The following is a 12,757-nucleotide window of genomic DNA, read 5'->3' as shown; positions in this document are numbered from 1 at the left end:
TGCCGCCTGCTGATGATGCTGCTGATGATGGTCTTCTGTTGCCACCGCTACTGATGATGCATTTCGCTGCCGATGTTGCTGCTCAAATGTGTTCTTTTATTGTTGCCGATGGTAACGCTGCTTACAATGTTCGGCTGCTGCTGCTGTTATTGCTGCTGCTGCTGCCGATGACTCTCGTCTGCTCCTGATGATGCTCAGCTTCCTTCTGACGCTACAGCTGACGATGATAATTCCTCTTTCATTATTTTCTAACGCTCCGACTGCTGCTGATGATATGCACACGTCTCGATCCTTCTTGTGCCGCTGCTGCCGCTGCTAAACTCATCACCGCGTGCTCGGGACCCATCTGGACAATGACGCCCACGATGCGTGACGCGTGACGCGCCCCCCCACCCCCCCCGAAGGGACCCCCCCCGCCCCTACACCCCCCCCCCGCCCCCAGACCCCCCCGAAGGGACCCCCCCCCGCCCCTACACCCCCCCGCCCCTACACCCCCCCGCCCCTATACCCCCCGCCCCTACACCCCCCCCGCCCCCAGAAACCCCCAAAGGGACCCCCCCCCGCCCCTACACCCCCCCGCCCCTACACCCCCCGCCCCTACCCCCCCCCCCCGCCCCCAGACCCCCCCGAAGGGACCCCCCCCGCCCCTACACCCCCCCGCCCCCAGACCCCCCCGCCCCTACCCCCCCCCCCCCGCCCCCCCCGCACGGAAGGGGGCAGGGCGCGTCCCTTCCCGTGCGATCACCGTCACCATTAGCGGGCGCAGGGCCCCCCCCCGCGCACCCCCCCCCCCGCACCGCGACCCTGCGAGGTTCACTAACAACTCACTCCGGGCGTGTGCGTGTAGCGTGACGTTACTGCTCTGCTATGCGCTATTGGTACGGTGCTGCGTGTGATATCTATGTTTATAGAACTTCCTTCGCACCGCACGTAGCCGACCGTGCCAATCGTAGGTGGGGATATTGCTATGCAGTGTGTGTGCCATTGGCACGATGCTGTGTGATATATAGTGCGCGTGCTATTGCTGCACTGCGTGCTCTATTGCAGTCTTAGATGTCTTTTGTTATTGTGCTGCGTGTACCACCGCTGTGCCTTGGACAGCTGCTCTTGCCCGAGGCGATGCTGTGCCTTGTGTGTGCTATGTGTGAGGCTGTGTGCTATGTGTGAGGCTGTGTGCTATGTGTGAGGCTGTGTGCTATGTGTGAGGCTGTGTGCTATGTGAGGCTGTGTGTGAGGCTGTGTGCTATGTGTGAGGCTGTGTGCTATGTGTGATGCTGTGTGCTATGTGTGAGGCTGTGTGCTATGTGTGAGGCTGTGTGCTGTGTGTGAGGCTGTGTGCTGTGTGCGCTATGTGTGAGGCTGTATGCTATGTGAGGCTGTGTGTGAGGCTGTGTGCTGTGTGTGCTATGTGTGAGGCTGTATTCTATGTGTGAGGCTGTGTGCTATGTGTGAGGCTGTATGCTATGTGAGGCTGTGTGTGAGGCTGTGTGCTGTGTGTGCTATGTGTGAGGCTGTATTCTATGTGTGAGGCTGTGTGCTATGTGTGAGGCTGTGTGCTATGTGTGAGGCTGTATGCTATGTGTGAGGCTGTGTGCTATGTGTGAGATTGCGTGCTGTGTGTGAGGCTGTGTGCTGTGTGTGCTATGTGTGAGGCTGTATGCTATGTGTGAGGCTGTGTGCTATGTGTGAGGCTGCGTGCTGTGTGTGAGGCTGTGTGATGTGTGTGCTATGTGTGAGGCTGTGTGTGAGGCTGTGTGTGAGGCTGTGTGCTGTGTGTGCTATGTGTGAGGCTGTGTGCTATGTGTGAGGCTGTGTGCTGTGTGTGCTATGTGTGAGGCTGTGTGATGTGTGTGCTGTGTGTGAGGCTGTGTGCTGTGTGTGCTATGTGTGAGGCTGTATGCTGTGTGTGAGGCTGTATGCTGTGTGTGAGGCTGTGTGCTGTGTGTGCTATGTGTGAGGCTGTGTGCTGTGTGTGCTATGTGTGAGGCTGTGTGCTATGTGTGAGGCTGTGTGCTGTGTGTGCTATGTGTGAGGCTGTATGCTGTGTGTGAGGCTGTGTGTGCTATGTGTGAGGCTGTGTGCTATGTGTGAGGCTGTGTGCTCGCTGTACTGCCCTGCAGCATTGTGATTGTGGACTGCTGCCCTCATTGCGTGCAAGTACTGTAGACACGGTGTGGCCCTGTGCGGGGCAGCACCGTGTGCTACGTTGTGTCTGCTGCTCTGTGTCGTGCTGCTACGTTGTGCTGGCCGTATCCTCTCTCCACGCACTCTCACCGGGAGCCGGGTCCCCCCCGCCTCCCTGTCCCCTCGCGGTTCCCCTCGGGTGCCGAGCAGCAAAAATAATCCACTCGCCTCCTCCTCATCCTCTTCTTCATTCAGCCTCCTCGTCGCACGAATCCGCTGTGATCTGTGGGCCGCCTTCCTCCCCACACTCCTCCTCCTCCCCCCCACCCTCCTCCTCCTCCCCCCACCCTCCTCCTCCTCCCCCCCACCCTCCTCCTCCTCCCCCCCACCCTCCTCCTCCTCCCCCCACCCTCCTCCTCCTCCCCCCCACCCTCCTCCTCCTCCTTCTCCCCACCCTCCTCCCCACCCTCCTCCCCCTCCTCCCCACCCTCCTCCTCCTCCCCCCACCCTCCTCCTCCTCCCCCCCACCCTCCTCCTCCTCCCCCCACCCTCCTCCTCCTCCTTCTCCCCACCCTCCTCCCCACCCTCCTCCCCACCCTCCTCCCCCCACCCTCCTCCTCCCACCCTCCTCCTCCCCCCACCCTCCTCCTCCCCCCCACCCTCCTCCTCCCCCCCACCCTCCTCCTCCCCCCCACCCTCCTCCTCCCCCCCACCCTCCTCCTCCCCCCCACCCTCCTCCTCCCCCCCACCCTCCTCCTCCCCCCCACCCTCCTCCTCCCCCCCACCCTCCTCCTCCCCCCCACCCTCCTCCTCCCCCCCACCCTCCTCCTCCCCCCCACCCTCCTCCTCCCCCCCACCCTCCTCCTCCCCCCCACCCTCCTCCTCCCCCCCACCCTCCTCCTCCCCCCCACCCTCCTCCTCCCCCCCACCCTCCTCCTCCCCCCCACCCTCCTTCTCCCCCCCCCACCCTCCTCCTCCCCCCCACCCTCCTCCTCCCCCCCACCCTCCTCCTCCCCCCCACCCTCCTTCTCCCCCCCACCCTCCTCCTCCCCCCGCTCTGTTCCTCCCGCTGCCTCCCTCCCCAGCTCCCCCCTCTCCCCCTGCTCCTCCTCTATTCCTCGCGCTCTTCTTCTCCCGCGTTGCCCCCCCCCACTCTCCCGACTCTCTCACATCTCCACCCTCCCTCCCCGCCCCCTTCCTCTGGAACCACAGGCGGAGGAAGCGGTCCCCTTGTGACGGGAAACCCCCACGCCGCCACCACCACCACCGCCACCGAGCCTGGCAGTGCACCCAGCGCGCATGCCCCCCCACCACCTTCCCTCATCCCTGCCAATGTTCGCGATGCCCTCCGGCCGTGCCCCACACCGCTCCAAACTCATCCGTGCCCTTCATTAAAACCTTCTGCAATATGCGCACTGTACATACAGTATATGCACTGTACATACAGTATATGCACTGTACATACAGTATGTGCACTGCACATACAGTATGTGCACTGCACATACAGTATGTGCACTGTACATACAGTATGTGCACTGTACATACAGTATGTGCACTGTACATACAGTGCGCGACGTGTGATTCCGCGCGAAACCAACCCGGCCGCGTCTCCCCCGTGGCGCGTTCATCCATTCCCACGTGGTGAATAAAACACAGCGGTTGGCTCCCAGGATCAGTCGCGGTGTTTGAGCGCAGCCGAGATCAGAAGCGATACGCGGCGGGGGAGAGGGGAGAAGCGCCAGGGATACACGGTGACACGGTGATCCCAGGAACCAAACACAACGAGAGATGGAGCTGCGATGCCGTGTGCCCCCACGCCACGGCTCACGTCCATTACACACGTAGCCGCCGCCACCACCACACCGAGCTGCACTACCACCACCACACACGTAGCCGCCGCCACCACCACACCGAGCTGCACTACCACCACCACACACGTAGCCACCGCCACCACCACACCGAGCTGCACTACCACCACCACACACGTAGCCACCACCACACCGAGCTGCACTACCAACAGCGCTCCCAGTCAGGAAGACACACGTATACATCCTGCACTACCAGCCCCCACCCACTCTGAATTACATTTGCCAACACATCCTGCACTACGAACAATCCTCCCAGCCTGTACTACCAACACACCACCGAGCTTGCAATAGGCAATATCGGCCCGCACTACCACCAACCCATCCACCCCACACAAAGTCAAACCGCGCATCCCCCTCGCACTCGGCAGCTCGCACCAAGTCAAGTGCAACATTCCGTGCGAGTCGAAAGAACCACCGCTCCCACGGCTCACGTAAAGAAACAGGACGACCATAAAACGACGAGCATCTCGCTCTTGGAGACGGACGCAAGCGCCGCGTTAATGCAAACACGTGCTCGCGCTGAAACGCCCTCGCCTCCGTCCACAGGCGAGGAGGGAGCTGTAAATTAGAAATTGCTCGAGGAACCCATAATCAGAGCCAGCAGCGCCCCCAGATAAACTTGTGGGAAAATCGATTCCACTGCGAGACGAAGTCGATCGCTCGGGGTACCAACGTTGATTGTTTACAAAATAAGTTTGCTTAAAATCAGACGGTGCTCGCACGCTGCCAGATGAATGGGTGCATCGCAGGACCCCGATTGATGGTGACGGCTTGGGGAGCAGGCCTCATGATGAGGATGATGAATGTAATATTAAACACATCTACAGTAAAATATAAATATACACGTTAAGTACTATTCATTACATATTTACAATGATACGCGTGAAAACCCTAAGAGGTTTCATGTTGGCCCTCAACGACATTTATCGCAGAGCACCATGCACAAATAGCACCGTTTTATAAAAACGGTGCTATTTGTGCATGAAAGTGCTGTATAACGTTAATTACAACGGCATGAAAAGTCTCACTTGCTTTTTAATCACCAACCTAAGTATACGCACAATGGTGAGTAAATACATAATAATAAAGTGTCTTGTGGAAACATCGTCGTGTCTGCGACAATTTTGCAGACCATTTCGCACAGCACTGTGCAAGATCAGTGGTCCATGGCCCGCCGCATGGACTGGGAGGCACCGCTGGTCGATGACGAACCGCTCCATTTCCCTCCTCCTGGCTGCGCCTCTCCGATTTCGTGCCGCGGATCACAGCGAGCGCAGCTCACCAGCACCTGCGGCCTCCTCCCAGCCAAACCCCCGCGGCGCACCCCCCCAGGAGGCTGGAACGCAAGCTCAGGGCCGGGCTAAAGGCCAAGACGGTTCCCAGGGCTTCCTCTTAAGCCGCGGCGCAAGCGAGCAGGCTGGCCTGTGAGCCAAAGAAGCCTCACATCCACCATCGCCAGGAGAGAGGAGGTGAGCCGTGAAGCGCTGCTTAAACACTCAACGCCGGCAATGCACCCCCCCCCCCTCTTGGCCCCCCGCGCCCCGCGTCTCCCGGCTCCCTCCCCGGGGAACACCTTGCCTACCGGGTGGGTCAAGCGCAGAATTCCTTTCAAGTCACGGCTTGTTCTCCCCTGATCTCTCATGCTCACGCCTGCCCCGTGCCCCGGACCAACTGCCGCCCCCCCCCACGCCGAAGACCCACCGCTGCACACTGCTCCTGAACCCTCGCCACGTGCACTCCTCCTGCACAGACCCCGCGCCGAACGCTGTTGGTTTTTTGCCCAAATCTTTGTCTCAGGTCTCCCCATCTCATCGCAGGTCTCTCCATTCATCCCAAGTCTCCCGTTCGCATGGTGCAATCACCCATCACAGCACTGGCATGGGCCTCAAAAGAAAATAAACAGTTTTAATTTAATGTGAAAAGCCAACCACCACAAAGTAATAAAAACAATGTAATAATGATTTACAGCCCCTTTGCCAATGCACTGCTGAATGAAGGCCTTCCAATGCCATGTCGATCGTGGGGGTTGTTTGACTATTGTCTGGCGAGGTGCAGGTTGGTATAGCAGGACTGATTCAGATATCACTCGCCACTGGTGTTAACTCCTTGCCGGGTTCAAAGTGCAGCATGCTTAGCACTGCACCACCACTCCTCACCTCTATCGCAATAATGTTAATAAAATACCACCCAACAATTATCAAGAAAAAAACCAACAGAGGGAAACGTCAAGTCAAGCGTGCTGCTTGCTCACGTCTGCTCGGCTGCCGACCCACACGCTCACACACGCGCAGGATACACTAGAGCAGCCTCGTGCCTTTCGCACAGAGGGCACAGGGAGAAGCCTGAAGGTGGAGTTGGGGCTGGGTGAAGGTTCCATGCGTGAGGAGCGCCGGTCTCAACTGCCTCTCCTACTCCCTGGCTCGTGAAAACTCCGCTTCCGACAGAGCACAATCCCATCCGTCGTGTAAAAAAATGGCACCACAACAACAATGTGCACGGAAATAGCGAGCCACATAAACGCTGTTCACCAAATAAATCACCGCACTTACTCAGGGCATTGTTTGGCAAAAGGGCATTCCCACGGAGCACAGACAGAGACGGATGTGTGTGTTCGTTGAGCGCGGGTAAGTGTCCTGAGCGTCTGTGCGTACAAGCAGAGGGAGAGAGCCAAGGCTGTAAGAGATATTTTCAGCCACAGTTACCTGGCCTCAGTAACAGCCCGGGAATACCCGGCAACGCAGTGGGAATGCCGGTCTCTGTTGGCACCACGAGCACCGTCGCAACAGAGGCGACACCACAACCGCCATTGTCAAGAAAAAGCAACGGCACCCTGTGTGGAACACCGTTAACCGCCGCCGGCCTCCGCTTGCCGAGTCTCGTGGCCACGGGACAAAACCCCGCTTCGCATTCGGCTACGGCCTGGGATTAATTTCAGCCGCGTCTGTCCGGGTTGGCGACCCGTAAAAAAATATTTATACAAACGGCACACCATATCCAGCAAATGTAGTGAACATGTGCAGGAGAGTGCCGCTGTCTGCACACATATGTCCACGCAGCAGAGTACGTCCCATGACAATTCGGTGCAATTCTCTCCAGTGAGGTCAGAGTTCAACACAGAAGCGAGGCTGAACGAACTGTGTGTACAGAGCTTGACAGTGAGGCCCACATTCCGATTCGTTAATGGTGACCAAGACCCACTTTTAAATAGCCAGGTGATACAGCGGTGGGAGCACACATCCCGACATCACAAGGTTCCAAGTTCGAATCTCGCTTGGGGGTCAACTCAGCCCTGTATCCCTCTGGGGTAGACAAAATATGTACCACTTTGTGCAAATTCAAGAGTGGATATCCTTTTCCGTGGCTTACTTCTGTCATAAAAATGTGGAATTTTCTCCATAAATCAGGACTGTACAAAGAAAGTGAGCACTGCAGATGCTTAATTAAGTGTAAAACCACTCTTTATTTTTGGTCCTCCTCATGAGAAAGCAGGGTGGAGTGGCGGAGCAGTGGTAAGCAATAAACCCGATGACTTGAGTTGGATTCCCAGACATGGCTGACTTGAGTGACAAATTGCATCAAAACACATTTGTGGGCCCAACCCCCCCCCCTTCACCATCCTGCACCGCACCTCTGATTAGCACGGTTGGCTACGTACGGTGCGAAAGAAGTTCAACATACATACATTGACCACTATAACCCCCATGACTGACAGCGCGGGGAGGCCTTTATCCAGCAGTCTATTGGCAAAATGCTGTAAATGATTATTGAGAGACTTTGCATCTGCCGCAAACATCCCATTGCAATTAAAACTGTTTGACAGGCATATAACGATTCACCGTCCTCACATTTCAATCAATTCTCAAAAAAAGTCACAATTTGATTAAATAAATCACAGTTTTTCACCACTGTGGTGAATGTAGAATCTGTAGGGACTTCTGTGACACAAATATTCATTAGAAATACATTTAAAATATCAACTGTCCCACGCACAATTTGATCGTGTATATCATGAGCATGAGAATCGATTTTAATACATGATACCACAAGTGAATACACTCATATCTATCAACGCAAACACTGATCAGCCGAAGTGCAAAGAGAGACCGGATAGTCGCCACGGAGCCTGCATTGGTCACCCACTTCTCGAAACACGAACCACATCATGAGCACTGTCCCACCAACAACAACAACTGCCATTCGCCACTAAGTGGCGGTGACGTCACCACGGTGTTTGTGCCAGGCTATGTGCACATTAAGGCCACGTGAAGTGTCGAACGCCTACTGGCAGAAGAGGTCACGGGACAGATCCAGGTGCCATGGATTGACTGACCAAGATGACTGCCCATCACCACCGCCTTCGCTCACCTTTGGGAAACGCGGGTTGATGCGCTGCGCCGTCTCGGCGTCCTGGAGCGCACGCTGGTGCTGACCCATCCGCGCCAGCGCAGCCGAGCGGTTGCAATAGAGGGCACAGTTCTGGGGGCTCATGGCCACCGCCTCCCCGTAGAGCCGCACGGCACCGGCAAAGTCACCGGCCTGGCACGCGACGCCCGCCGCTCGCACCCGCTCCGCCAGGGCTCCCTTCCCGCCAGGCACCGTCGTTCCCGTGCTGCTCGTGCACGGCGCAGCAACGTCGGCATCGCCGCCGCCGCCGGCGCCACTTTCAGCATCTGGAGGGTCGCAGTCCTGGAACGACAAAGAGCGTGGCACGGCTTGTCACGTACAGGCAGACACAGCCTGCGGATACAGCCAAACACAGCGAGCATGCACAATCAAAACCTACAAATACAGCCGAGCACAAGCTTTACGTACGGCCAGACAGAGGCTGCTAACACGACCAGACGCAGCCTGAAGATACAGCCAGGCAAAGCCTTCAGCAGCAACCCAACAAAACGAGCAGGTACGAACAACAACGCGCAACTACAGCCGAGCAAAAGCTGCATGGTAGAGCCAGGCGGCTTACAAGTACAGTTGTGAACAATCTGCAGGCACAGTTAGATATAAGCAGCAGGGCCAAACACAACCTCCACAGCTAGAAACAGCATTCAGCAACAGCCAAAAGCAAACTGCAGACACAGATGGGCACAGCCTTTGAGAATCGTCACACACACTGTCGTCACCGCTGGACACAAGGTACAGAAACAGCCAGACACAGTGAGCAGGTGTAGCCAAGAAAGACAGCACAACTCAGAATGAGCAACTGGGCCAAGTGGAACCCTGACCCCCAACTCTGCCGCCTCCCGACCAGGGCGCGCTTTAAGTGCAGCTGCCTCGCTCACGCCAAAGAGCATTCCACGATGTTTATTTGTAGGCCATAAATTATACTCGCAGTATTTCTTAAACTTGGAATAAAGTTTCATTATTAATTTCAAACAATGCACTCGTGCACCGAGCCTCTGGCAGGTGTCCAGCACCTACGTGTGTGAGACGTGTGCACATCTATCAACCTCCTAGATCGCCGATACCAATCATCAGGTTTCGGAGAACTATAAACTTCCGAGGTCTCTTGTACGAGGCTACCGTTGGCTCATATGGGGCCCAGCCAATGGTGGTGACATGAAGCCTGGCTCATGGTCAGTGAGTAGCCCTGGGACCCTGGACCCCACCGGCAGAGGATCAGAGTTGGGTCCCAGGTCCTGGTAAGTGGTTCTGACACCCAATGTCCAGTTGCACAACACACCTGATATGTAATTTAATTTACATCGTTTTAAATGAAAGAGGAATACACATTAGTACTTTCGAATGCGTCACGAAAATGACAACAGGGCCCCGCCAATGGAGGTGACGGTGCAACTGGGCCAAGTGTAATGGACCACAGGGGTGCTGGGCCACGAGGCAGCAAGGGAAAGGGAGGGCAACTGGACGGACGTGTCCCCATTTAACAACTTGAGCCAGGGCCCGTGCCAACCACACCACACCGCTGCCTCCAGTGGGGCTGCAGCAGCTGAGGGGGTCTGTGTGAGGGGGTCTGTGTGAGGGGGTCTGTGTGAGGGGGTCTGTGTGAGGGGGTCTGTGTGAGGGGTCTGTGTGAGGGGGTCTGTGTGAGGGGGTCTGTGTGAGGGGGTCTGTGTGAGGGGTCTGTGTGTGGGGGTCTGTGTGATGGGGTCTGTGTGAGGGGGTCTGTGTGAGGGGTCTGTGTGTGGGGGTCTGTGTGACGGGGTCTGTGTGAGGGGTCTGTGTGAGGGGTCTGTGTGAGGGGTCTGTGTGAGGGGTCTGTGTGAGGGGGTCTGTGTGAGGGGGTCTGTGTGAGGGGTCTGTGTGAGGGGGTCTGTGTGAGGGGGTCTGTGTGAGGGGGTCTGTGTGAGGGGGTCTGTGTGAGGGGTCTGTGTGTGGGGGTTTGTGTGTGGGGGTCTGTGTGAGGGGTCTGTGTGAGGTGGGTCTGTGTGAGGGGCCCTCTGGAGCCAGGTTCTCTACCAGTGCAGGCGATGGGACCCTGCCCCCCCCCCCTGCCCCCCGCCTGCCAGTAGAGAGAGGGGGGGGCAGTAGAGTGAGGGGGGGGGGCAGGAGAGAGAGGGGGGGGGACCCTGCCCCCCCCTGCCAGTAGAGAGGGGGGGGGCAGTAGAGAGAGGGGCGGGGGGGGCAGGAGAGGGGGGGGGCAGTAGAGAGAGGGGGGGGGGCAGGAGAGAAGGGGGGGCAGGAGAGAGAGAGGGGGGGGCATAAGAGAAGGGGGGGGGCAGGAGAGAGGGGGTGGCAGGAGAGAGGGGGGGCAGTAGAGAGAGGGGGGGCAGGAGAGAGGGGGGCATGAGAGAGGGGGGGCATGAGAGAAGGGGGGGCAGGAGAGAGAGAGGGGGGGGGCATGAGAGAAGGGGGGGCAGGAGAGAGGGGGGGGGGGCAGGAGAGGGGGGGGGCCGCTATATTTAGGATCGCGCGCGGGCGTCGTGCCGGAGAGGCCCGCGGGGGCGACGAGAAGGCGCCGCAAACAAATGCGTTCCTGTATTCCAGCGATTTCCGGAGGGGTATTTATAGAATATATATAATTATATATAGTATATATAATATATATAATTATATATAGTATATATAATATATATAATGTTTCTCTCTCTCTCGGTGAAGCGGGGTTTGGGGGGTAGAGACCCCGCGGCGCTCTCAGCGGATGGCGCGCGGCACACCACGTCAAGGCGCGCAGTCAGAGGAGTGCCCACAGGGAACCCCTCGAGTCACACGGAGGCCACACGACCCCCCCCCACCCACCCCCTGCCCAGGCCACGTCTGTCGTGATCATGAAACAATAAAAGGGGAACTGAATCACTCAACACTTGTGCCCTCACCCTCACTTGGAGTTCCATCTCCTGATTGCGCCCCCCCACCCCACCCCCCATCCAACACGACTTCGCGGACAATGAGCACTCACCCATCACCACCCCCTCACAACCACCACCATCGTCGTCATCCCCACTACCACCACCTCCATGCACTTGGCCCCTGGCTCTTTGTTATGGAGCAGGAACGGTCCCTCAAACCCGCGCCCCCATTGTTCCCCCGTCGCGGTAGATCTTGCGAGACGAGGGGGACAAGGGACCCCCGGTGCGCGGCCGAGAGGGGGCCCCTTGGGGTCCCCCCCCCCCCAGGGCTTCCGAGGGGTTCCCCGGTACCCGAGGCCCAAACCTACCTCCTCCTCCTCCTCAGCGGCGGCGGCGGCCGGAGCTCGCAACTTGAGGCGTTCCATGGGGTGGAGAAAGGCGCCGCGTCGTCCCTCGTCCCTCTGCCGCTCTCCCCGCCTCCTCCTCCTCCGCCTCCTCTCAGCTCGCGGCCGGGCCGCCTCGGCCCCACCTCGCCGGACTCATCCCCCAAGCCTCGACGCGGCCACAGCAAGCGGACAAAGTTTATGCGAGCGGCTGCTGCGGCTGCTGCTGCGGCTGCGGCGGCGGCGAGAAAAGTGTTGCGCAGCCGCGAGCGGCAACTTGTGCGCGACGTGGCGCCATGTTCATGCTGCAGCCGCGCCGCCTGCGCACCCCGAGCCGAGCGCCACCCGCCGGGAGGAATGGGAGCCGCGGCCACGGGGCCCGACCCACCACTACACCACCACAACACCACCACCAACACCACCACCACCACACAACCACCACCACACCACCACGCCACCACTACCACCAACACTACCACCCCACCACCACAACACCACCACACCACCACCAAACCACCACCACAACACCACCACCACCGCACCACCACTAACCACACCACCACCACCACACCACCACTACCACCAACACTACCACACCACCACCACTACCACACCACTACCACACCACTACCACACCACTACCACACCACCACCACAACACCACACCACCACACCACCACCACCACAACACCACCAAACCACCACCACAACACCACCATCACCACACCACCACCACAACACCACCACCACACCACCACCACACCACCACCACACCACACCACCACCACCACCACCACACCACCACGTCACCACCACTACCACACCACCACTACCACACCACCACTCCACCACCCCACCACCACAACACCACCACCTCACCACCACTACCACTCCACCACCACCACGCCACCACCACACCACCACCACAACACCACCAAACCACCACCACAACACCACCATCACCACACCACCACCACAACACCACCACCACACCACCACCACACCACCACACCACACACCACCACCACCACACCACCACCTCACCACCACTACCACTCCACCACTACCACACCACCACTCCACCACCCCACCACCACAACACCACCACCTCACCACCACCACCACCACAAAACCACCA

General features: G+C 58.4%; 1 protein-coding gene across 3 annotated transcripts in view; it reads right to left on the bottom strand.

The window, feature by feature from the left end:
* TTC28 (tetratricopeptide repeat domain 28) overlaps positions 1 to 11,893 on the bottom strand; it is a 37,961-nt gene extending 26,068 nt beyond the window's left edge. For 2 of the 3 annotated variants that reach the window (XM_061560987.1, XM_061560988.1), the window contains exons 1-2: positions 11,605 to 11,893; positions 8,358 to 8,678 (exon numbers count right to left, since the gene is read on the bottom strand). In XM_061560987.1, the coding sequence (XP_061416971.1) occupies positions 8,358 to 8,678; positions 11,605 to 11,661 (378 nt within the window). In that variant the 5' untranslated portion in view covers positions 11,662 to 11,893. Of the gene's footprint in view, positions 1 to 5,574; positions 5,676 to 8,357; positions 8,679 to 11,604 lie in introns of those variants that run through there. The other variant, XM_061560989.1, reaches the window with a different exon arrangement.
* Positions 11,894 to 12,757: the final 864 nt, after the last annotated feature.

This window comes from Lethenteron reissneri, chromosome 27 (assembly GCF_015708825.2).
Source record: "Lethenteron reissneri isolate LAM-NWPU_2019-01 chromosome 27, ASM1570882v1, whole genome shotgun sequence".
NCBI classification, from domain to species: Eukaryota; Metazoa; Chordata; class Hyperoartia; order Petromyzontiformes; family Petromyzontidae; genus Lethenteron; species Lethenteron reissneri.
Note: the sequence above shows the minus strand (reverse complement) of the source record. Positions and strands in the feature narration are given on the sequence as shown.